The 26,865-nt window shown below is 39.9% G+C and overlaps 1 protein-coding gene across 5 annotated transcripts; it reads right to left on the bottom strand.

Moving 5' to 3' along the window:
- Positions 1 to 1,172: 1,172 nt before the first annotated feature.
- Positions 1,173 to 26,830, bottom strand: LOC113136196 (threonine--tRNA ligase 1, cytoplasmic-like). Of its 5 annotated transcripts, XM_026316777.1 has the most exons (18): positions 10,619 to 10,800; positions 9,166 to 9,347; positions 8,961 to 9,075; positions 8,449 to 8,570; positions 7,764 to 7,872; positions 7,510 to 7,574; positions 7,325 to 7,403; positions 6,579 to 6,725; positions 6,355 to 6,453; positions 5,389 to 5,558; positions 5,143 to 5,305; positions 4,777 to 4,914; positions 4,231 to 4,308; positions 3,206 to 3,306; positions 2,477 to 2,578; positions 2,307 to 2,379; positions 2,064 to 2,178; positions 1,173 to 1,943 (listed from the first exon to the last, which is right to left on the bottom strand). In XM_026316777.1, the coding sequence occupies exons 1-18, from the start codon at positions 10,700 to 10,702 to the stop codon at positions 1,801 to 1,803; spliced, it is 2,085 nt and encodes a 694-aa protein (XP_026172562.1). In that variant the 5' UTR covers positions 10,703 to 10,800; the 3' UTR covers positions 1,173 to 1,800. The 5 variants fall into 5 exon arrangements, with proteins under 5 accessions (XP_026172562.1, XP_026172558.1, XP_026172559.1 ...); XM_026316773.1 differs by lacking the exons at positions 1,173 to 1,943; positions 2,064 to 2,178; positions 2,307 to 2,379; ... (11 more) ...; positions 8,449 to 8,570; positions 10,619 to 10,800 and adding exons at positions 14,973 to 17,061; positions 17,149 to 17,316; positions 17,697 to 17,954; ... (5 more) ...; positions 20,325 to 20,454; positions 26,626 to 26,830 and having other exon boundaries at positions 8,960 to 9,075; positions 9,203 to 9,347; XM_026316774.1 differs by lacking the exons at positions 1,173 to 1,943; positions 2,064 to 2,178; positions 2,307 to 2,379; ... (11 more) ...; positions 8,449 to 8,570; positions 10,619 to 10,800 and adding exons at positions 14,973 to 17,061; positions 17,149 to 17,313; positions 17,697 to 17,954; ... (5 more) ...; positions 20,325 to 20,454; positions 26,626 to 26,830 and having other exon boundaries at positions 8,960 to 9,075; positions 9,203 to 9,347.
- Between the last annotated feature and the right edge of the window lie 35 nt (positions 26,831 to 26,865).

Raw genomic sequence — 26,865 nt, 5'->3', positions numbered from 1 at the left:
CTGTTTATCTTCATTTGGCCAGCCTGTGAGCCTCCCTGCCTGGGTCACAGTCACCCTGCCTCCCCCGACTTCCAGGACAGTAGTGCTCTCAAAGTGACTTTACAAACACGGTTCAACTCCCTGAGCAATTTTCTGCTGGCAATGTCATTTCTAAATTGTAGTGTACTGAGGGATTCTAAAAAAGCAAATAATGAAAAGTTAAAAAAAAAAAAAAACTTTTGGTATTAATCATTAAGAGTTAACACCAGCCACATCAGGAATGTGTGGGTAACAGAGGTTTGACTTGGACTACGCAACGCTCTTTTATCAGATTCTGATTTAAATGTTGCTAAATTTGGATAACCCAACTGTCCACACATCTATAACTTTTAATAGATGGACAGTTCTTAATGGTTTTCCCATGAGGATTTGTCTTTGGTCTTAGGTTACTCCATCTCTTAATTTCCATTTATTCTTCCATGAATGAATTCACTTTATTGTCTGCAATAAAAAGCTTTTCTGACTGCCCCCACAGCAGCTGCCTTTTTTTTTGGTAAATTTCTTTAGCTAAAAATAATTTCTTAACAACTCTGTGTGACTCAAGCAGTTAGATGGATTGCTTTGTATGTGTATGTACACAGAGAAGGATAGCGGGGGGGAAGAAGAGAGTGGAAACGCAGCGGGGAAGTGAAAGAGCATGATATTGTTATCTGTGAAGTAAAGACTTCAGGAGTGTTTACTGGTCCATGTCATCACTATGCAAGACCTGTGCAATGTCGGCTGGTGGCTGAGGTGTATTTTGTTCTAAAGCCTTCAGGCGAGTGAGAGCATCCGTCTATAAAAATGTGAGAAATGTCCATCCCAGTTTCCGAGTCCAAGGTGTGTTGTCTTCAAATCGCTAAGCAATAGTCCAAAATCCAAAGATATTCGATTTGCAGATACAAAGACAAAGACTAGCACACACTTTAGCAATAATGATACCAAGTGAGAAATAACTCATTCTCAAGAGAGTATTTTTAAATGCAATTTCCCAAGTTACAAAAAACATTTTCTTTCTTAGCCCTTGTGGTCTACAGCCACAAAGATTGTTGTAGTTTTATTTGGCTATCTGTCAAGACTACTGGTGAGAGCTGGATTCTCCTTCCCAGCAGAGAAAAATGACATATGAATGGTAGGGTTTCTTTTTTTTTTTCCAGCCCAAACTGAATTTTAGCATTTAATCACTTATGTGAGTAGTACTTTCCAATACAATAGAAACTGATTTGGTTTCAGCCAAATCTGAGGTGACCAGGTCCCTCTCTGCCCCACTGAACTAAACACACAATCCACTCCACCTGTTACACAATCAGCTTTGTTGAAGCGGTTGCTTTTGTCCAGCAGAGTTGATTCTGTCGGAGCCCACACCTCTCTCGCCCTCTTTGTCACTGTTGTTACACGTCTTTTCCATCCTGCTGCCCTCTCTCAATTAAAAAAGGAAAAACTTCCAACCCTTTTGACCTCTGCCTTGGCTTGGCTGTTTCCACTAAACACACATGAAAACACACAGCCATGACACTTGCTGCACCTTCTCCTATTTTAGTCAAATCTCCCTCAGTATCCTCCCGTTCTTCCAGTCTTTTAAAGGTATGCCTGAGTTTCTAGCCTTAAATCTCTTAGCACTGTCACAGACTTATCAGTAAATGCCATAGAACATGGACATAAATTAGGTATATGCTTTTATTAAAAATCCCAGCAGCGACAAAGCTAAAGTATAACAGCTTGAATGTGTAAAACAAATTATTAATTACATCAGTGACTCATTATTTCCTGGATTTTTTTCCATCAGAACTCATCTAGGTTGCTCCTCCTGTCTCGTAGTTGTGTGAGGGATGTCAGCACCTCCTCTGTCAGCCTCCTCCCCAGCTGTTTACCGCCTCTGCTCCTCACATTTACTGTCCTGCTTTCGCTCTCCTTGTCCCCCACCACTGCATGCAAAACCACAACAAAAAAAATACGTCAAGTGTGTAGCATCAGTTGCAATAAAGCTTGAGTTGGTGCACTGAATAAAGGTATCCCAGTTTCCATAATTAGTTATTCGTCTTTACCAAATATGTAGTTGTACTGGGCCAGCTGAGCAGAGCGAATCTTCTTATTTAAGGTCGCTCCTTGATCATCACTCAAATCAACCATGAAGCCAGCTTCACGGAACTGCTGGACCACCTTAAGAGAGAAGGCCTTTAACTGTAACTGTAATGTGTATTTCACTTTAACAAGCAAATCAATGACAGAAAGAAAAAGTAACAAAAAAAAAAAAAAAAAAATCTTCTGAAATAACCTCATATACTGACCTGTTTGGCATATGACTCACTACTGCCCCCTACAGGAATTACCATAACCTGTGCTGGGGACAACCATAGTGGCCTGGATGAGGTACAGAGAGGTGACAGGTTACAATGCAAATTAAAGAAAAGTATGATAACAGCTTTATAAAATACTTCTGACTTTATCATCTTCTCACCATTTGCCTCCAAAGTGTTCAGCCAGTATAGCAATCATTCTCTCCAGTGATCCCAGCACTGCTCTATGGATCATCACTGGTCTGTGCAACTGTCCGTCACGCCTGACACAAAGGTTTACAAAAAAAAAAACACACATTTGGCCATGGTGCAATGTTGTGAATGAATGAGCAGGACTGTTTTATGGCAATATTTTTCATATTTTTTAATGTGCTAAACAACCTTGATGATAAAGTATTAAACAAAAGACCTTCTTCAGATTATTTTATACATAAATGGTTTCTCAATAGCATTCCCAAAGAATGCACTACAGTTCATCAATATTTCAACATTAAATGACATATGGTGATATAGGAGTTGATTAACACTGCTCTTTCCTGAACCAGCTACTCAAAAATACATTGATTAGGGAGATTATGAGGGAAGAAGAGCAGCCTAATAAGAGGCAAAGAGACTTTTAGTGTGCAAACAGGGAGAGCTCGCCTGGCCCAATAAATTCATGAAAGGCCAAATCTTATATGATCAAATTAGGTCCCCATTAAGTTAATCTTGTGGCTTTTTAACTTCAGTAATTCCCTGAGCAATTACAGGACTTCATGAGGTTTATCAAACAGGCGAGCACATGTGACTGAAGCGTGGGATTAAATTAGTGCAGATGTAGGAATGTTTGAAAGGACCAGAAGCCAAATGCCAAAAAAAAAAAAAAAAAAAAAAAAAAAAACCATACTCACCCAACATACTGAAGGTCAAATCTTATTGGCAGCTGGAAATCCAACTGGATTGTGGCACACTGGTGTTGTCTGCCAATCGCATCTTTGATCTGGATGTCAATCTGCGATGAAACATGCAGGAGTGAGGTGCAATAAAGCTCAACTTTCTTTTGCAACTCAAACCTACAATTCTGAGCTCAGAGATGCTGCGAGGGACAAACTGCATTTCTGTGGTGGAAATGGTTACAAATGGCTTTCCGAGAGAAGCTGATCTAGCTAATTGTGGCTAACACACCCCTGCTAGATGGCTTTGAGGAATGTTTGCTTCATGGAGCATGTTTGTGTGTATAACACCACCCTGACTTGACCTACCTCGATCATGTAATGTCTGCCTGAAGCTGACTTCTTGCTGCTTACTGACTTCTTGCAAATGTAAATATGGAAAAACAAGGTCACTTTCCAGGTATTCCAGTATTATACAAATATATGAGGACCCACAGTATTAGCCAAACGTTTGGAGGCATCTTCATATACTGTTTTTTCTTCGACTGTATTATTTTCTACACTGTAGATTAATACTGAAGATGTCAAAACTATAAAATAACACATAATGAATTATGTAGTAAGTAAAAAAAATGTTAAAGGTAAATGCATATGTGTTTCTGAGATTCTGGGGAATCAGTAGCAAAACAAAAATGCTTTTGTCAAACTCTAGTCTGTAATGCAACACCAATAAAGTGACCCTTTAACAATGAATTACATAGGAAAAGGGGGGAAAATGAGACCACAAAGGTATCCACGCAGTATTTTAAAGCAGTAGTAGTTTGATTGTACATGACTATTTGGTTTATTGGTAGTAGTTGAGTGAGAATATAGACACCACTCTCGTGTCAGTATAGTAAATATAATGTTACAGCTAGGAGATAGTTTGTTTAAATAAATAAATAAATAAATATTGGACACCAGGGGAAACAGTCGGCCTGGCACTGTCCAATGACATCACTGAAAATCTGTTTTCTTTCTTGCATGTTGCCTTTCCCACTGACCTTCGGCCCATAGAAAGCACCGTCTCCAGGGTTCAACTCCCACTGTTCACCAAATTGCTGCAGACTCCTTTCCAGCTGCTGCTCGCTCACACACACACACACACACACGCACACACACACGCACACACACACACACGCGCGCGCGCACACACACACACGCGTGCGCGCACACACACACACACACACACACACACACACACACACACACACACACACCACAGTAAGTAAGAAGGCGTAATAGAGAATATAGGCCCATTAAGGTACATTATGATCATCATATAGAATCTGTGTGTGTGAAAGAGGTGTGGGAGCTTGGAACCAGACCATTCAATTATACTCAGTTGAATCCATTTAAATTAATTTGGTCTACTTCAAAAGCCTCCATAGGAATTTTAAGATGGATATCAAGCAGCTCTCAATTGGACTGAAAAGTACCACTCACAGTTTAATGAATGATTTTTTTCTTTCTTTCTGGGTTTGAACAGCTAGTTCAGTCTGATACCATGTCTAATGGTACACAACAAGATAAAATATATGTGTTTTCACCTGTTCCGCATGATCCCACTGTTCAGGTTCCCCCAGACACGATGTGGGACGTGTGGACAGGAGACAGTGGAAGGAAAATCCAAACACTCGATACACGCCCCTCACAAAGTCCAAACATGCCACAATCTCTTCTTCCAGCTGGGATGAAAGAATGAAAACAGTCAAAATGATGATTTAACAATGTAAGTAATGGAATGAACACAGGGTTGAGACACCAATGTGGTAAAAAAGCAAAAGGGGAAAAAAAAAAATCCACTAGTGTCTTTACTGTACAGGGCTGAGTGCTGCACAGAATTTTAGAGGTTAACATAGTGCAGGTTATGATGACTGTACATTAACAAACAGTATAGTATGTTTTAAGTGTACCTGTTCAGGTGTGCAGAAGATATGAGCATCGTCCTGGCAGAACCTGCGAACCCGAGTGAGACCTCCAAGCGCTCCAGAGAGTTCATTGCGATGAAGTGCCCCAAAGTCAGCCCATCGCAGAGGAAGTTCCCGCCACGAGCGCACACGCTGCTCAAACATAAGACTAAACGCAAGAAAACAAAGTCAGGGACTAGAACACTGAAACATGGACATAAATTAGGCATGTACAAGTGTGCGTGTCATCACCAGTGTGCAGGACAGTTCATGGGTTTGAGAGCGTAGATCTGAGAGCCTTCTGACGTCACAGTGAACATGTTCTCGCTGTAGTGCTCCCAGTGGCCTGAACGCTCCCACAGCGCAGTGCTGTACAGAGTTGGGGTCACGACCTCAGTAAAGCCTCGCCTTCGGTATTCACTCTGTGAGACGTGACAAAGGAAGGATGTGTGTGACAATGAGTGAAGGACAGGGTCAGGCTGTCACAATGCTGTTGTAGTTCAAGGCTAACAAAAGCAATATCCTGCCGACTGATATGAAAATGCACATCCTCGGGTTACAATTAACGCCACACACATTTGTGTATGTACCTGTTTGTGTGTATGACAGACTTGTAATGTTTACTTGGACATTATTGCCTTAGAAACCAAACGAGGAAAACACTGAATAAAAAATATTTTTCATTAAACAGGCAGGACTAAAGAGATGGAGTTTGCATAATCAAATTAAGACGTGTGGGGTATTTCAGCTTTAGTTACATAAGCAGTGCTGAACAGGATTATCAAGGTTTAGTTTCCTAAACATGGTTGGTAGTGTTTAACCTATGACCAATTGAAAGTGACAGGATGCAGGAGAAATATAACTGCTGTTTCCTTTTTTTGTGGTTTTATGAAAGATTAAGGCAACAAAAGATGGAATTTGAGTGTGTGAGATGGCCAATCAAACATTTTAATTACTAAAATCTGTGCTTCTTTTATACCAAAACTCATCATCAACCATCTCTAAAAGCTTAAATAAACTAATTTGTGCCTGTGTGACTCTTAGAATGGTGTGGGTTACTGGAGGGAAACTGTGGGGCGTGTGTCTCCAGTCATTAATCAGGCAATAAACTGTAGCATGTAAATGGGGATATGAATGGATTACTTCTATAAGCACAGAAATATGTGATGTTGGCTATTTGCACATAGTCAGTGACAAGAACACAGAGTCTATGTTCACCTTAATGAAGTCAGTGAGCGTGTTGTAAATATGGGCTCCTTTAGGTAGAAAAAAGCAACTGCCTGGACTGATGTCGTTGAAGAAGTACAGTTCCTGGTCCTGTGCAAAAACATGTACATGAGCACTGAAGATCACAAAACACTTCTTGCAACATTTAATTTTCCCTTCTTCCTTGATATCTTACATTGATTTATGCACCAATCCTAGCTTAGATTTTGTCTTACTGTTCCAATGCGTCTGTGGTCTCTCCGTCTCGCCTCCTCCTGCTGCCTTTCCCACTCATCCTTGTCCTTCTGTCCTGGAAAGGCAACACCTAACAGACGCATCAAACCTGACGACTCCGTCTGATTTGCCAAGGTCACAGGCGACAACTGAGATGTTAGAGAAAAGTAGGGAACATAATGAGAGAACAAAGTGCTGGCAAAGAAGGGGGTTAGTGTCTGTCAAAAGAGGAAGTGAACCAATGAGAGCGTCAGCATGACTGATGGACTGTAATAGCCGTGAACAGGAAACTGGCCTCTGACAAACACAACATCCTGCTGCTGATATTTCCAACCAGCCTGCTGTGAAATCCCAGTGTTCCCAGTAAAAGCCCATTATGGAAACTCCTCCCCTCCCTGGATCAGTAAAGAGGAGGAAAATTCCATTTACCCAGCATGTGTCCCACAGGACCAACAGTGCCAAATGGATCCAAATAAAACATGATTTTACCATTCAGACAAGATTAGCCCAGCATCCATGGTTACCTTGTGTGAAATGAAAAATCCTTAGGGTATAATCAAAGCAAGGATGAAGAAAACAGAGTTACTGTAAAATAAATGAAGCTGTGCATGGTTTTGAAAACTATCCTTCAGCTACGATAAAACAGCTAAAGCACAATTCAAACTGGGGAAAAGTTCAAGGACAACAGGAGAATGGCAACAGTACATAAAATCACAAGAGACAAACAGAGGACAGGACAAAAACACACCTGAAGCATCTTGAAGACCTTAAGGAGACCAGTGTGAGGGAGGAGGGGGCCGTTACAGACGCCTATGCTGTCTCCATATCTGAGTCAAACAGAAAGGGTGAAACATTTCATTCTCAGGGTCAGTTTGGCAGACACCGGCAGGTAAATCAACATCCACACTACTGTATGAGTAAATTTCTACATGCCTGTATACGGTGACAAAAGGGCCATTCATCTGCTCCTCAACAAGTTGCAATCTCAGCTTGCTGTTCTATAAGACAATTTATATACATCACATGTCAGCATAGACAGCACGATAATGAAAAGGGCCCTGAACTTAGTTAGTACACACTAAATGGAACTGAGCATTCATTAGCATTTATATGACTTACACAACATCTACAAACATCTGCTGTAAAAACACCTATTGCTATCTTTGGACAAAGTGTGTGCTGCTGACCTGGAAGAGCTCTCGGACCTCTTCTGTATTCAGCTCCAGTCGGAACAGAGGAAGTCCCAGGGCTGCCACCTCCTTACATCTGTCTTCTACATCACTCAGTGACAAGGCACTGTGGGTAAAGACAAATCCAGGTAAAAAAAAAAAAGAGCAGAAAAATTAGTGGTAATAAAGAGAGTCACAGCGATGAAGCATTAACCTCTTCAAAGACATGAAGATTAGGAATTAGTACCAATTTACAAATACAGATTTTAAATTTTATGCTGCAGTTGAAGTATGAGTACGGTTATTTTTAAGTGGCCACAATAAGCCTTCTTGCCTGAAGTGACAATCACTGTTGTTAACACTGTCTAAAATAAAAATAAATTAAAGATGTGTCATTGTTCACATTAATGAAAATTCACAACAACAATACAAATATTTACATAATTTTCTATTTAGTAATTTAAAGCAATTTGGAAAAGCTTTAATAGGTGCTTCAACTCTTGTTAAAATTATGTTGTAGTAAAATGTCTTAATATTTAAGGTGCTTGACTTTTCTCAAATTTCCGAAGTGCATTCTCTGGTATTTCTCATGCACTGAAGGATCCTAAAGTCACTGATCATCTTGGACACAATATAACAGCTGACACTACATCCTGTGATAATGTAATGAACTGTATCATAAATAGTCACATGAATGTCTTACCTGTTAACCAGTAGATGGTCACAGTAAAGCCCAAGTTCCGACGATCCTTCTCTGCACACCTCAGCACCAAAGACCCCCTCCAACACCCCACCAAGGACATATGCTCCTGTCCTCCATGCTGCCTGTGAAAGAGAGGATGGTAGATGAGGTGTGGAAAACTCAGGAGCAACTTTTAAAATGTCTTTTACGTATAAAGGTCCCTTACTGAGCTGAGTGACCTAGAAATATGTGATAAGGATTCGTGATTCTTTTTGAACCTCCTCAGGCTAAGAGATTTGAAGATATTCTCATCCCATGTTTAGCTGTCCAAGTACAACTAAAAATCAAATCAAAATCAAAATTCAAATCAATTAGCAGCATGTATTTTTACTGATGTTTTATGTTTGATTGGACACAGGAAGTTTTTCAATGAGGTCAAAAAATTTATTTAAAGTAAATAATACATAAAATTTCAGATAATTAAGATTTGCCTTAAAAGTGTAACATTTCACAAAAGATAAAGGTCTATTTACCTGTTTTCCCTCAGGAGTATCAAACCCCAGTAGTTGTAATTCACAGTCTGCCTCTAGGGGTCGTCCAAGCTCCCAAAGTTCTCCATTCACCTTACTCAACAAAGCACCCTTCACCCTGCAAAAACACATGCAACAACACTGCTATTTCACTACAGTTAAAACAAACACAGTTAAACATATCATTGAGGTGTGCTTATGTGTTTACCGGACACTTTGAGCAATAAAGTGAGGTGTGGTCACACCTGCTGTTCCCTTTACTGTCCGCCCATCAGAGAGCTGAATGCTGAGGGGCGTTTCTGAAACTTCAACTCTTTTCTTACTGGCTTGTTTTTCTCTTAGGGTCTCAAAGACTTGCAGTCGCTCAGATAGAGCTGGGGACACCTGCAGCTGCAGAAAAAGTATAGGAAAGGGTCAAAACTGGTGGAAAGAAAAAGAGTGCACATATGCATCTTAGGTACAAATAATTTTGTGACTATCAAAATATAATTTAGGATTTTGACTGTGAATGATTTTAACTGTGTAAATGTTATTTCTCCCTCAGTTTATGGGCTTTATATTGTAACATGGTTTTATTTAGAACTTATTTTAATGTTAGAGTGCTGAGTGGATAACAGAATATAAACTGTACCAAATACACACATTAGCCTTGCTCTCCCTTAGAATTTTCCTACCACCTGTATAAATTACATACTGGTCTCACTGATGTGAAATGGACTAAATAACAGAAAAATGTCAGTTTAATGCAATATAATTCAAAAACGCCCCCCCAAAACGTGAATGAACATCTCTGGAAACGTATCTTGTGAAGGCAGTATTAGTTGCAAAGCTGTTGTATTAGACTGCATTAGTTCTAACTGGATGTATTTAATAAATTGACAACTGGAGTATATACTGATACACCAATATCATAATCGTAATAAAACAAAGATTTTGAATTTTCTTCTCTTCTGCTTAATGGCTGCATTTAAGCAAATGAAACTTTATTCTTAAGACAAATTTCTGTTATATGTAAATGAATGGAAAAAACACGTGTAAATGAAATGCCTCCACATTAGCCTGATTTACTTCTCATTAACTTTATCCCCTACATGAATTAATATATGCAAGACTAACAATCATACCGCATATTATCAACTTAGGGAGTACTCAGAAATATAGTTCTAATTTTATTTTCATTATTGATTAAACTATCAATCATTTTCTTGATTCAATAGTTATTTGAGCTGAAAAAAGGCTGTTTCCTACACCTCAAACTGAAATATTCAAATATTACTTTCTGCTATCAACAGTGCCAAAAAATATATAAGAGAAAACAAGGACATTCTTTGATTTAATGAGCTGGATCTGGCGCGTTCTTGGCACTTTTGCATGAAAATTACACATATTTCTATCTAAAAATGGCTGCAGAACCATTTTCTAATCTAAATAATTTGGTCCATAAATCAATTTCACCTACAGCGAAAATACACTTCATCCTGTGTGCATTACTGTCTATCAAAATGACATGACATCAAAGCTAAAGAGAAGATTTGTGTCCACAGGTAGTTTGGTTATGACAACACAAAACAGCTGCAAAGGACACACAGGCTCCCGTACTGGAGGCTAATGCTAGCTAGCTTCACGTTAGCACGCGCTGCTGTAATAACACACTCGCGCACCTTGCTGTACCTCCTGTGCGCGCGAAGCGTCGCACGTGCTGCCGCCGGACAGAAAAGCAACCGCAACAGCTGGGACACCGCCATCCTCAACACACCTGCCTAAACACAGACTCTACCAAATCCCCCACATCACTGTCCCCTTTCTTTGTCACAGGCCATAACTCCGGAAGTACAGAGTAGGACGGCGGCGGTGACGTCCAAGGTGGAAACACGTGACGCTGCAGTGTAGCAGCGTGCGCGTCCCCGAGCGACTACGCCAGAGAGCGCTTTGATAGGAACAGTGAGAATGGATAGAGTGGGACATGTAGTACAAATGCTAGCAGGTCATAATCTGATATTAACGCTTACAGTCACGTCAGGCATTTCAGGGTAAACTGAAATATGCGGAAACTTTTAAAAGGTTAAAGGCAAAAGGTAAGGCAAAACTCAAAACCGTCCAATATATCTAACTGTTCCTCTATGGGCAACCCGTTCATTTCATATTTCACAGACACACCGACGTGCTGCATAACGAAAGGCAACAAGGCTGAAGAGCATTCTCGGTGAGCTCGTTTACAGAGCTGTACACTCAGTTTTAACAGCTTATAGGTGTTACTGATCAAATGTCTTTCAGATCAATAAGTAAATGAAGAAAACAAGTGAGTGCAAATAAAAGAGGCTCTTTTACCCTCTAGGAAAACCACCCTTAGCCACCGTTCAAAACTAACTACTACCAAGAGCCAATTCCACCGAAAGTATCATGATAAAGGCAACGTGTACGCAGGTTGTAAAGCTTTTACATAAGATCTGAGTACAGTGACCACGGAATACTATTTCTAACAAATATTAACTTGGAGATACACGTGCTACAACCTATGTTCCGGTCTCAATGCAAAATTCACTTCCAAGTGTTTTTGCTTTCACACTGTAAAATTGGTCTGAACAGTAGTTCATAATGGAGACTACTTACAGTGTGATTGCCACTAAAATCATGTTACAGTACCTCTGACCTGTCACTGGAGGGAGCTACAGTACTTTTGTTTAAGAGTATGGGCTACGCACAAGTTGCACAATTACTGTTGTCAAAATTAAATACATTTAAATATCTCATTACAAAAATACCAGATCAACATTTGCATTGAAAAAGCTAAAAAAAAAAAAAAATTCAAAAAAAAAAAAAAAAAAAAATTAAAAGTGACAAACTGTTAACATTTAGACCATTTCACTGTTGCTGGACGATTTAATTCAAACCCTATGGTATTCAAAACATTCGCCTTCAGCATGACTAAGAAGGAGAGCTGGTGGTGATGCTCAATGATCATTGATTAACTACAAATAACTGCATGCTAACATTTTCAAGGCCACCTGCAGAATACTGGAAAATACTGTATAAGCCATAATAAGATACTGGTGCCACATAAAGTTATTTTACCCTTATGTGACATTAAGTCATTAACAGAGGTTTGTGAAAGTGTGGTTTATGCACTAAAAACCAAACATTTCATATGGTCTTATTCTGTAATAGTTTCTAAGTTATGGGTGCTCCAGTGGGTTCAACATTGAAAACAGCAATCACCTGCCTTGTTAAATTAAGACAGAGCACCAACTACTTACAGTGGTGCAAGCACAAACAAAATGATAAGATATATTAATTATGTGAGTAAAATGGAGGCAAGTCACTCCAAGAAACCACCAACAAAAACATAGTCTTAGAAATCTGTGTTATGCTCTGTTAAGAAAAAAATATAAGGATGTATGAATATATTCACTGTGACAAATAACTGCTGCAGAATGTGTGCATGGTCATCACACCAGAAAGGATTGGACACTCACAGACCAGTGATATATCGTCATTGATGAGAACAGCAGTAAGAGCAGTTAAACTTGTCAAATATACACAAACCATCAGCTTTGTCAGATCTTCAGTCTTTTCCAACTCAATTTGTCAAACAAAGTTGTCTTGAGGTCAAGATAAAATGAAGAGAGGTTATTTACAGGGACAATTAAAATGTTCCACTTGGCAGGTGCTTACTTAAGAGTAAATGTTTCAAACAATTCTAGCTTCCTGTGAACATGCTAAACTGCTGTGGGTAGATAATTAGCTTCTTTAGTGTGACTTTTGCAGAGATGACAGAGTTTACAGAGTAGTAACAGACTAGTAAAACATTCATTAAGACACCAGAACTGATGATGTGCTGACACTGTAGTGACACATGTGCTTTCTCTAGTTACATTATTACAGTGTACTTCATCTATTCATCAACTTTATGCAGTACTATTTGCAAGTGCTCAGTGTGTCTTGATGAACAATACTTTCACACAGGAGACAACACACACTCCATGATCACACAAACACAGGAGACATGAGGCTTTGACTCAGCCTGCTCCTCTCACTGCGTGGATACACTACATCTGTGTACAACAGAGGACAGCATTATGGCAATAATTCCTGCAGAAGAGGGAGGATTAATGCCATTGTGCAGACTGTTTTTGTTCTTCCAAACATGGAGGTGCAGAAGTGTTTCTGGAGAAAGCCAAGTGAGAGAAGGGGGCTCAAGGGTGAAAGCATAAATTTAGCAAAGAAATAAAACATAGGGAAGGGACAATAAAAGACTTTTCAAAATAATCCCCAATATCTTAAATCTTTCTGCTCCCTGATAACATCTGTGGGTGGTGCTGCAAATGCTATTCAAATTCACTTTAGCAAAAAAAACAAAACAAAACAAAACCAAAAAAAAAGTGGCGCAAAATATAAATGTGTTAAATGTTATTGAAATATGAAAATGGCTGTAGCTGTGTAAGGAAATGAAAACAATCTTTCTGAAAACACGCAGAAAATACAGCTGAACAGCGCAAATAAAATAGTGATTAATAGTGACCAAATAAAATACCTCCCCGCCCAGTTGACTTGAAACTGGATTTTATTAAAGTCAGTACATGTAGAGGCCTAGCCAGTGTGGTTCAAACTGAAACGCCTCCACCCACTGAGTATCTTCATGACTCAGTCTAACTTGAATTTATGTTGGAAATTAATAAAAAAAAAAAAAAAAAAATTAAAAAAAAAAAAAAAACATAATCCATAGACAACCCTTCTCTTCTGTGGTTTTAAAACAAAAAAGGACAGAAAGGTGCAACAGATACTGCAGAAAAATTCTTCTGGCGCTAAAGCTTATCCAAGGCCTCAATCACAGTAAAGACGAAGTGTGCGAGTGACGATCAATGTCCTCGTTGACAGAAAGAAGAACTTGAAGAGAAAAAGCTGTATCATCTCAGTTTTTATATTCACAGGCTTAGAAATATACAGTAAGAGAAATAGAGTGAAAAAGGCTGAGCCAAAGAAGAATATTATTTACAGCAGGTACTCTGGAAATATGAACAAGGTAAACCCCCAGCTGCAACACAAATCTCATCACTTCAAAATGAGAAATACCATTTTAGGGCACTCAGCACACACACTCATACCCGAATGGAAGAAAAGATTATTTTATAACCTACTTTATAACACTTCAGACATTGTTTAAAAGAAAAGTTTGACATTTTGGGAAATCAGGCTATTTAGGGGGGCAAGAGACATTAGGCTTAGCTTATCAAAGACTCGAAACAGTCATACAGCTAGCCTGGCTCTGTGTAAACACAACAGAACCAACAGATCCAACTTGCTTTTATGAATCAGATCCTGGAAGCCCTGTTTTTTGTTGTGAGGTTTCTAAGGCAAAGAGCACAGACAAAGAAATCAGCCATGAAAGTGTCTTGCACTACCAATACCTCATGAAACCACAACTTGTGATTTTAACATTTTTACACTATGGGTTAAGGGAAATCAGACCATATGGTCATTACAGAGCTTCATTGGTTCTAGGAGATGTTATGTTATTGTTTGGACAGAGTCAGGCTACCCATTAAACCATTTCCAGTTTATGCTCTCTCTTTGAGAGAGGTATCGATCATCTGAATCTCAGCAAGAAAGGAAATAAGCTTATTTCCCAAAATGTTTACCCTTTGCGTTTGGTTTTTCTGTCTTCCAGGTTAACCATATCCTTCTGTTTTGCTGTCTCTCAGTAAACTAACCCAACAATACGCAAACTGTAAATAACTTGAACTATTTATTTTCTTCCTACGTTTATGCCACTCCTGCACTAGATGTAAGGAAACTTCTATTTACTGTGTGTGGAGAGATGGAAAAAAGGGATAGGTTGAAGGTTGTTACACAACACTCTGCACTATGTAACTGATAACCTCTTAGCTGTACTGTACGGTGTTAGATAACTGACTAGCTACCTAGCAGGAGTATGAAGATTTAATCAGCTATTTACATACGACTCAAGGTAGTTTTAATTCAAGCTAATTAACAGAGTAAAGATATCTGGGCTCATACCAGCAGGGCTAACACACACACTGCGCTGCTAGATGTGTGGCTTGCACTTCTCATTCAGCTTATCAGAGATGACCACTTCAGTAGCGTGGGGGTAGAAAGGGTCTCTTCTGCGAATGATGGAAGGGACCACCTGTGAACGGAGGACCGGGCCGCTTGCCCCCACGGAACCCTCCTATGTGGAGATCTTGGTTAAGCTGAGAAGGATTTCGGCCTCGCAGCAGAGGTCTCTGTGGAACAGGGGCCGAGAGTATTGGTGGCCGAGGACTGGGCAAGTTGAGGAGGGGAACAGGGTTATTAGGGGTTTGGTTACGGGGCTGTGCTGGAGGGCTATTGGGGGGTTTCTGGATAGGAGGGGCAGCAGACTGAGCAGGATGGTGAGTGGGGACAGCGTCAACTGCAGGGGAATTAGGTGTTGATGGAGAGGTTATAGAAGATGTGGACGAGGGAGATGGAAGAGGTAGATTCAGAGGCTCCTTCACTCTACCCAATAAAGGAGGAGGAACACCAGGGGTACCTGGGCGGTGGATTGGGAGTGCGTGGCGGGGGGCAAAAGACTCTTTAATTGTGCCGGGACGGTGTAGCTTAGGAGGCTCGCCTAGCAGCGATGTCATTAGGGGTAGAGGGGCCAATTTATTTCCTCTGGGCCCCAGTCCACCTCGCTCTGCACCTTCAGGTCTGATTGGAGGAGGAACAGATAGGGGACGGTCAATAGGGACCAACACTCCCCCCACCAGGACTGCAGAGGGAACAGCAGAATGGACAGGTGGAGGGGAAGGGCGCTGGGGTACAGGAGGCGGAGGGGGTCGGGGAATCGGTGGGGGGCCGCTGAAGAAAGGGGATGGAGGAGGAGGATGCTGGTGGAGGTGTGATGGAGGGGGGGTCTGAATGTTCTCTGTATGGTAGGGCATTTGGAATTGAGCTTGGGGAGGAGGAGGTGGGTGAGGAATAGATGGAGGAGGGTGAAGATGTGGAAGAAGATGATGTGGATGAGGAGGAGGCATGGAGGTGGTCATGTCCTCTGTGCCTCCCTGGCCAATGTTAAGAGGAGGGGGGACAGCATGGGGTGAGGGAGGCTGAGTTTCCATGTATTCTTCCTCTTCATACCACATTGCTGCCCCTGGCCTTGCAGACCCTCCCCCTCGCCGAGAGCCTCGGCCAATCACGCGGATGCTCTCTACTGTCTTGATGCGCTCTCCAGCATGTGGGCGGTTGGAGTAGCCTAAAGTTTGGATGGGAGTGCCTTCAGTGCAGGGTGACACCAGGGTCTCAATACGATGGTACTGGCCCTCCTTCCCATCTCCACCTGGTGACTCCTGACCTTTCCCCTTGTCTTCTTTTTTGACACTCAGTCCATCCTCTGAGCCAGTGCTCGCCTTACGGGAGCCTGAAGAGAGTCTCCTTTCTCCCATAGCTCTGCTGTTACCCATCATCCTTAGCTGGCTGTGTTGGCCATCTTTCTTACCCTTCATGTCGATACTGGGGGAAGATGAGACCTGTTTCCTGACATTAATTGCTTCATCGTCCTTTAATTTTGTACTGCTTTTTTTCCCTGCTCCATACCGGGAAGAGGAGCCCAGAAAGTCTCCATCTGAGTTACTTCCTGATGGTGTGATCACAGCATCCCAGGGTTCACTGCGGTAGGCTGTGGGTGAGAGGTTATGACCTCCAGATGACCCTAGAGATTCTGGCACACTCCCAGGTGTGTCCATAATCTCATCCTGGGTCGGGGTGCCAGCAGCCTCATCTCTCACTGGCGTGCCATCCACCCCATCAGGACTGGCATCACCTAAAGCAAGACTGAAACCTGGATTACCCTGCAAGAAACTGTTGATTTTTGATTCTAGGCTGGGGGGAGAAACAGAAGGAGCAGAAGGACGAGGAGGGGGTGGGGGAGGGGGTGACAGCTGTCTCTCTTTTTCCCAGTCTCTGGTTCTTCCAGGTGTGTCTCGTTTGATGCTATTTCCCAGATTTTGGGCTGTTTTGGGGGTGGTTGGGGTAAGCGGGGTTTTAACTGCTGATGCTTCGGGGGAGGTTCGGGTAGGAGGAGCGGAGGTGGTGTTTGTTACACTTTGGAGAAGAGAGGACAGTCCTGCGCCAAAAAAAAAACAAAAGTAATAAACAGTGATTCCTAAAAAATTAATTTCCCTTTAAATTGCAAGCAGTGCATGTATCTTACCTGGTGTGTTTGTTTTAGTCAAAGCGTTGAGTATTCCTTCAGGTGTGATATCAACACGTGACAGGATGGTGGCCAGGGCAGGGCTCGCAGGGGTCACTTTGGAAGCTGTGGATTGGCTAGAGGGGATGGTTGGTGTCCCAGGAGATGGCCGAGGTGACGGACTAGCTGCTGAGAGGAAGTCAAGGTGATGGTGAGATGAAGATAAAATCCAAATGCAAATCCTAGAAATTATTGAAATGCGTTTAATGAATCTAAAACATGAAACTAAACTTTCCTTGTGTTTTACACATTTTGCAGGAATCACGTAATTAAAAACTATGCATTAGATGAGTCATGCCTGTAGTCATAATTTCACATAATACAGCAAAAATAAAACCCTTGAAGCTATAATGAGAGAAAAATGATTTCAGGTTTTGAAAACATCTGTGGTTCCTCTTGGGTCAAACAAAGTGATAAGTGCTATACCCAAAAATATTTTATTTCTGTATAGGAGCTTTTAGTTATAAGTTTTGATCACTACAACATATTCCCCAATCCCCCAGACACACCAGTAGTCTTCATTGCAGATGTAATTGAGCTAAGAATGGAGCTGATCTTTCCCAGGTCCACCTTCGCCAGACTGACCCCCAGAGGGGTGGATGGAGCACTTTGTGCAGCAGTAGAAGTGGGAGTCACTGGGGTGGCTGTGGTACTAGCAGTAGCATTGGTCTTGGAAGTTTTTGTAGGTGTGGTTGGAAGCTTTGATGTCGCATCTGGCTTGTTAGTCTTGGCAACAGCAGTGGGTGCCTTGTCTTTCTTGTCATCTGCTAATAAAACAATGACAAAAGCTGATATGTTTTCAAATATGAATCGCAACACTACAAACAGGCGTAATCTGATTTACATGAAGAAGACAATTTTCACACTCTGTAATCACTAACCCCCTGCTGTGACAGCGCCAGTCTCTTCATCAGACATATCCATATCCTCCGTGTCTCTGTTGTCAGTTGGTATTTCTCCTTCATCCATGGCCTTGCCATCCAGCTCTGGATCCAACTGGGCTCTGCCAGGCTCCAGCTCCAGGAAGGGTGACTCAGAGCCAGTGGGGGAGGGGGCGTCTTCAGAAGGTGATGGGATGGGAGAGTCTTCAGGTCCAGGTAGAGTTGTCTTGAGGGAATCCAATTTTCTTTTAAGACTGGCCACACGGTTGGTAAAAGCATTGTATGCCTGAGCAGATTGGTAGACAGGAAGTCAGGAAAAAATAATTAAATAGGACTTATGAAGGTAAAAATAGTAATATAGATATGTCCTAGGATCAGTTCCACAACTGTCACTTTTACAGTTACACATGAATGACATCTTTACTGTATAAGTTTGCTCAATCATTTTATTAATGATTTTTTTTAAAATCAAGAAACAACATAATTTAATATTTATTTATAAGTATTAATCTTTTTCTCACTAGATTTTGCCATAGTGCCCTCTAGGCATTAGTGTTTGACCTAACACTCACATTGGCCACAATCTTAACTTCCTTGTACTGCATCTCATAGAAAATGTCTGCATTTCCCAGAGCTTCCAGCAGAGGAGGCCCTGTTTTCAACTCCTTCTCCAGGAAGCTGACAAACTCCTGCAGCTTGAGACTGCCATCCTCAAAGTCCTTAACAAACTTGTTCCCTCCTGCCTTGTCTGGAATAAGAGGAAATTTGACAAACAGGCAAACGTTTAAATATAAAGTTTAGGGTAAAGATAAAGTTTCATGTGGTTAAATATAAGGCACTGTCAATGTATACACAAATACACATTACATTACACATAAATTTGAAAGCGACTAACAATTGAAATCAAGTCAGTCACCTAAAGAATTCACCAGAGAACTAATGCAAAAAAAATAAAAGGAGTTTAGATTGGGTTTGAATTCAGTCTGCAATACAAAGTTCATTCATTTCACTTCTCTCTACAAACTGTCCCAAGTTGCCGGAGCAGTAAACATAAGCGATTTCTTCCCATATCTCTCTGTTTATACAGAGGGCAGATATATGCATTGTCATTATGTTTGGAAAATGAGCTGTGTGGAATAAGTTTGCAAAGATATGAGGAATGTCTAGAATAGGATTATAAATAAAAATATACAAACAACTCAAACCTTGCACAGAAATGCCAGATACTCTGCAGTACACAACACGATGAGTTAATGGTTTTAGATCAGCAACAAATGTTCATGACCTGTCATAATCTCCATCACATGAATATATTGTGCTGGTGCAGTTATTGTATTCACTGTAATCAAGAACTGGTAAGAAGGTAGTAGCAGAAAGCCTTTTCCCAGCCACTAGAATTAAAACTCAAAATTCAACCATAGATACTTTGACATGGCATGAAGTGTGTGACGATGCAGAAATAAGCTCAGTAACATCTGACCTTTAAGCCTCTTCAGGGCCTCTGTGCTGCAGACATCCACCCTGAGAGCTGCCAGCTGCTTCTCCCTGAGCTCCTCTTCTGCAACTGCTCGCTTATATCTCGACAACTGTTCGATGAGAGACTGGGGCTACAAAAGAAACAACATACAAATGAACAAAGATGGTGAGACATTACCTCGTTGATGGTTATTAGTCCTGATACATCTTTAAATTACAAGGGAAGCAAGACAGAGCAATCTAACGCATTACAAATAAACAATGACTTACGGTGAACTCTGCCACAATCTTGGATTTGAGGGCAGCTTTATTGTTGGGTGGAACTGGAGAAAATAATTAAATATTTAATACAATGCATCTGGAAATAATTTGCTTTTTTTTTTTCAGAAACTTAAGTATATTTTTGCACTTTCAGATTTGATGGACAGAACTACTTCATTCTGAAAACTGACCATTTGGAGGTGGAGGGTCCTTTTCTTTCTCCTTTTCTTTTTCCTTCTGCTTCTCTCGCTCCTTTTCCTTTTTGGTCAAGCTGGCTTTGAACTGGGCAATGACCTCTTCAGGATAGACACTCCTCTCCTCCCAAATTGAAAAGATCCTCTCCACTGACTTTCGGACTTTCCCATCTCTGACAATGAAAAACACAACATGGCATGTGTCAACTCTGCAGAGAGGAGGTCACACATCAGATATTTCTTAGCCACTAATGGGCACGTAGACAGAAACGTATGTTTGATGCTGGCCCAATACTAGAGCTAGATAGTAACACCGAGTACTCACTTGATGAGCTGCGCAGCATTAGGAAGAACCTCTGCGAAGGCTGAACGAAAGACAATGGCGTTCTTTCTTTTGCAGTTTTGTATCACATCATTGGCAAGATAAAAAAGGTTCAAGCGGTGATTGTTGTCAGCTGAAAAACACAGGGAGAAAGAGCTAGCATCACGAGTATAAATTATTAACTGAGATACAGAAAACATAGGCATCCAGGAAAAATCCCTACTGCTAAAATCCATAAATTAGAATTAAAATGCCTAAACTGTACTGTTCTCGTGACGCTAATGCAGATGTTTGGGAAGACAACATTAAACCTGACTTTCAACTTCAACACATTTTTAGCAAGACTTGCAAGATCTGACAGATTGTTGTTTAGCTTTCAAAAAAAAAAAAAAAAAAGACAAAAGTGCTTAGTTGTGATGTGCTGCTCTGTACACTCGAGGAACATGTAACATGGCCTGACCAATTAATTTGCTAGCTAATTAATAAATAATTAACTTGTTGATTTAAATTGGAGTACAGAAACACCAAACTTTAATTTGTCTTTGCAATTAAGAAACAGTGATGATATTACATAGCTGACCACCAGAGAGCAGTGAACAATTTAATTTTGGCTGTACAATGTCCCAGACGGTGCATACCTGGTTACAGTTCTTTAAAACCTGAATCCTGGTCAAAAAGATTTATGAATAAATCTCAAAATAAATAAAATAAATTAAATTAGAAAATATTATATTAATTATTGTAAAAAAAAATATTAGTCACGAAAATCCTGCATTGCTGGGCTTATAATAGGAATAAACAGGAATAAAGCATAATTGCAGAAATCAAGTAATAATAATGCTCATAGTAATAAATCACTGCCCTCATTTTACCAGGCAGAATTTAATTACAGCCAGTGAGCAGAATTTCTGGTTTATGTTCTGAGACTTTTGGGAAAAGCATAACAAAGGTATAAAATCTCTTCTATGCACATTTTTGAATATGTTAGTATTGCAGTTAGTTTAAAAGAGAAGACTACTGAATTCTATGAATCCTCCCTAAATCTAACAATAAAAAAAAATAAAAAATAAAAAATAAAAAAAAACTGAAGAGACAAAAAGTGCTACTATGAGCATCAGCTGAGACCGGATTTTAAGCAATAGTTGCTACAACCCAAAGCCACACAACATAGGCAAAACACTTTGAAAATCCATTCATCATCAGATGGTATGTTAAGCAGAGTCACCTGTTTATGAAACACTGAGAAGTTACATGCTTTAGGATTTCCCATAAAAATGAATTAGTGTTAACTCCAAAATAAACCAGATTTAAAATAAATACTTCATATAACAGCCTCAATAGGTACAGTCCACTAAAGTCTTGGCTTGATAGTAAAGCGCTGGTTTTAAACTAACTACAGCAGATTAAATATAACAACTTAAATGAAATGAGAAACAGCAGTTGTGCATAAATGCCCTTCAGTATCTGCAACACACATTTACTGTTTCAACAGCCATGACCACTAAAACATCCTATTGGAACTTATGACATTACAGTTTCCGTAAATATTATGTGTCTGAAAGCCAAAGAACATCCCTGCCCCTGAAATCGAAACAGAGTTTAAAAACCAGGAGGCCAAAGAGTCACAACAAAACAGTGTCTAAAACTCACTGGAAACAGGTAGGAAAACACTAAAAGTAGAAAAAGCTTCTAACACCACAATCCACAAACTCAAAAGTTTCAAAATTTTCCAATAAGACAGCAAATAGGACGTGATTTGCAGATGTCCTGTATTCAGATCTATGACCATTGCTTTTAAAGCTTTAGAAACATTTCTACTTTTTGCTCATCTTCCCACTGGCACAACACAAGTTGGAATAGGTCTAAAAATCAGTTTTGGTGAGTCTACTATGTAAGATATGTTTGGAAAGAAAGGGTGCTTTATTTAATGTAAATACATATGAAAAGAAAATGTGTTCTCTCCAGAGAACACTGTAAAATGAACAAAAAATAACTGCAGTGATGTTAAGTTTTGAATAGAAATTGCTCTAAAAACACATTTTCTGCAAAACATAAATTAAAAAAAAAAATTCTTAGATACAAGATTCACAAGAAACAAGATCGCTAGCAATACGTTGAGTGTTAATGATAATTTTTGCTGTAGTGAGTATGTGTTTCAATGTATGTTCCATTTCTACTAAATCCATCCCAAAAGCTAACTCTCTAATATAATGTTCTAATTAGAGGTCGACCGATCAATCGGCCATTTTTTTTTTTTTTTAAAACATATTTGTGGAAAGTACTTATCTTTTGTTTTTAATTTAGCCTTATACATTTCATTGATTAAATATGAAGCTACTTTTGGAGAGCAATTGCGAGTAACTTTTTGGGTCTGTATTGTTAGCGAGCTGTAGTTTAGGTTGTAGGCACCGGTACCAAAACATGCTAACAAGTCCAGCAGCTAAATTATTACAGTAGCATGCGTTGTATGGATAAACTCTTATGTTATTCATTCTGTTTCTGTACTGGAGAGTTTCTCTCCCTCTGCGTGACAGACGGAGCAACGCACACACTGTAGCCGTGCCCTGTTTACCTTTCACACACATGGCTTCAGCTAATGATGGCAGGGAAAAACCGCTCGTTTTGAACGTGTAATTACATTATAGTGTATTAGAATTGACGCTGACCATGCTTATGTGTGCAACAAATCTGAAAGTACAAACACGTGCAATTCAGACCAATATTCTTGCTAAAACACGCAGAATAACTTCCCTCAATAAATGTGTCTGTGCGTCCCACACACAGAGGAAATTGATGACGGGGGAAAATTAAAATCGGCCAAAAGAATCAGCATCATATATCGGCCATTGGCTGCCCTGATTTCTAAATATCGCCATCGACATCGGCCAGAGAAAACTCATATCGGTCAACCCCTAGTTCTAATGCACTGTATACATGAAACTATCCCCTGTGGAGATGCATCCTGCATTTTTATCTTCCTCTCTGAAAGTAAAGAACCTCCACACCAGTAACATCACTTACTGTAGCCTAAAGCTGGAACTTGTTTATTATCCCATATAATAAATGCTGCAGCTCGTTGTTAGAGCATCCATCCAATAAGCTCGTTTAGTGAACACCGACACATCCTTATGCCACAAATATCCCTGAAATGGTATGTTGCCGCTGAGGGATACTGTAGGTATTTAGAACATTTCTGACACTCCTCCACAGACCTGAAGAGCTTTCCAATCTCTTTTCTCAACTACATTACCATTCATAAATAATAAAGCCCAACACAGATCCAGAAAAATGACATGGCAAATCAAAATGAACACACAGCAAAACCCTGCAGTCTGCATTGAAAGCTGGTTAGTATGGACCATCCCAAGACAAAATGCATCAACTTCAAACATCTTTAGATGTTTATAGACTATTTTTTGAGACAAGACCAAACATGCCATTGCCTAAAGCCAGCAATAAATGATGATCAGTAGATTGCCTCTTGGTAGCTAACACCCCTCTCCAGCAGAAAACAAAGGCTCAGCACTTCATCATGTGTTGTCAGCACAAGCTTTTCTCTATCATGCCATGTTCTGCTGTCAATGATGTAGGATCGAGATTAAAAAATGGCCACATAATTTGATAAGACTGATAATTTAACAAAGAGTTTTAGGACTTTAGGTCTATAAATGAACCTGTATTTCCTGGAATTCTTTCTGCCACTCTGCAAAACATTGTCTCAGATTGTGCAACAAAAGATTTCTCTCCAATGACAGTCTATTACTGTGGCTTTACTATATTATATTATCATCACCATCTACCAATTACCAAGAAAAATGCAAACCAACAAACCTGCTAAATCCTGCTTTAAACAAACAACAAATATTGCATTAGTTATTTAACAGCTTCTAGATATTAATTTCATGATAATAGGCTCTTAATCTTCACATTTATTAAACTTTGCACCAACAGGGACCTTTTCCAACACCCACCACAGTGATATAAAAATACAAAAAGATTTTTGTTATGACATTGTTATTTTCTGACTGTGGATACATCATTATTTTCTACAGAATTCTAAGAAAAATTTCCAGCATACAAAATAATGAACCAGCAGATTAAAAAAAAAACTTTGTTTGTGAATGCTGCCAATGTCTCTCTTTACCCATGGACAACATGAAAATTCACATTTTAAATTATGTTCTCATCAACACCCTATATGTTCCATCCAGCGCCCAAAGAACAAAAATTACTGTTAAGTGAAATATGTGGGCCCAGACTTAACTAAGAACCTGACGAATGCTATAAATCTGCCAAACTATTCATCACCATTGGCTTCAAAAAGCAATCAGTTTATAACAAGCAATTGCTCTGAATGTTCTTCATTTCCACAAACTGACCTTAGGTTAGAGACATGCATAACAATCGTACATTAGTACAACATACAGCCCAGTAATTCAAATCCTGATATTCAGGTTTAACTTTCTTCAAATGTTTCTTCAGAATTCTGCAAACATGAAAGTTCTTGAACACTGGAATAGCAGTTTGTCAGAAGTTTTTAACACAATATCAAATAACTTTTAATAACTTAGTTTGTCAGGTTGTCTTGCAGAGGATCTTTCGTGAAATGCCTTGTTGTTTGAAGATAAATTTGTCAAATTACTGATAACATTAACAAAAATGTCATACTTTGACAGTGGACATGGCACCTCTGAAGGGAAGGGAATAAAGAAGTCTCCCTGATTTAGAAATTAGGTCAAACACTTGTCACACTTAAGTGACAGTAGGTTTAAAGAACTATCCAGTTTCACGCTGTACTTATGATTCACCATATGGATATCCAAAGTATCTGCTCTGTTGGGACTGTCAGAAAGTCAACAAGTTTTAAGTAATTAAAATGACAATCACTTATGAAATGTAACTAAATTCCATCTGAACTAGTCAGATCTGTGAAAAAATGGTGCCCTACAGTACAAATACACAAGCAGAAGTACAGCACTGAAAATTTTGCCCCAGTACAAAATTTTAGCATTAGAAATATACTTGACATGCCAAAAGTTAAAGTGCTCAGTATGCAGAACAGCCCATTTCAGAAAAAATATATATTAATATAATAAATAGTTTCAGAAAAAATATATATTAATATAATAAATAGTGCATAATTTGTGTATCACTTTAGTTTTGCAACCTGTAAAGACAGTGTCTTTTTATTGTATATTTTGCTTTCTTTTTAAAAATGCTTCCCAGTTGTTTTTTATCTTCATATTAACTTTTGTACATAGAGAGAGTTTAGTAAACTGGAGTCATTCCTTGTTTGTGTGCACAAACTTATAGCCAATAGATCTGTTTCTAGAATAATGCATAATTTATTTGTAGTTTGCACTTTGTATTGGTCACAATCTGCAAGATACTTAATCAAATAAATACCATTGAGTAATATTTGCCCAAGAACTGTACCGAAGTATAAAACGTCAATGCAATACTCAAATACAAAAATATACTTCCAAATTCAAGTCAAGTACAGTACTTGAGTATATGTACTTGGTTACTTTCCACCACTGACTGTTACCTATGCATCTGGTACTTATTAGTAGCTAGCTAGTTAGCTACTTGTCAAGAAACTGGTAAAGTACATGCAGATTTCGTGTCCGTGGAGGTCATGGTACATACAGAAATGCTGCAGGTGTCAGATGGACATGACTGTGGTTTCACCAACAGCATTTCTGGATATGCCAAAGATAAAAGTCAATGTTGTATATATTTTAATTATACATAGTCTTAAGAGCTGAAACGTTCAGCTAACGGTCCATCTCGTCCTAACAGGGAAAAGCCGCTAATGTCCTGCTTAATGTGCGCTAATCCTGCGCTTTCCCACATGGAGGGTTTTACCATAAACCTGGCGCTTGTGCGGATTTGAGAGGCTTCCTAGTCAACCAGGCATGTCAGACCACAACCACGGCTAGCCACCAACAACCACGAGACAGGCAAAGCAAGTGCATGGCGATCCGTGGAGAAAAAGCAGAGTCAGAGTCCAGACCCTGAACCCCGAGAGGCCCAACTGTAAACAGTGCTAGCAGCGACGTGTTAGCTTAGCTGATATTAGCGGCTACCGTTAATTTAACAACGCCAGCGTTACCTTTCACATGTGCAAAAGATTAAAGATGAATAAATGAGCATTGCTTTGTGATGCACTGAATCGCCTTTCACTTCACCAAAACCCGGAGTTAGCAAGGCGACGATGCTCCAGGCACACATGAATTTCAATTAACGTTAGCTAAAGTAAGCTAGCTAACGGGTTAGCTTCAGTAGAGAGCTAGCTACTCACATTTCTTGAGCCACTTCATCCAGTAGCGAACGATAAGGCCGTGGTGCTTCTTATTTTCAATGCACCACGTCGAAAGTCCCTGTACTGACTCCATAGTGTTGGATACTCCTTGGAATCTTCGGTCCAAAGACGCTTCTAGAGCGGCGGTAGAGCTGCGGGCTCCGTGGCCGCTTGCAGCCCCAGAACCGGCCGCCATCTTTCCAGGTCAGTCGCTGCTGCTGGGGATGGAGGCGCTCCGGT

Source organism: Mastacembelus armatus, chromosome 16 (assembly GCF_900324485.2).
Source record: "Mastacembelus armatus chromosome 16, fMasArm1.2, whole genome shotgun sequence".
NCBI lineage: Eukaryota > Metazoa > Chordata > Actinopteri > Synbranchiformes > Mastacembelidae > Mastacembelus > Mastacembelus armatus.
Note: the sequence above shows the minus strand (reverse complement) of the source record. Positions and strands in the feature narration are given on the sequence as shown.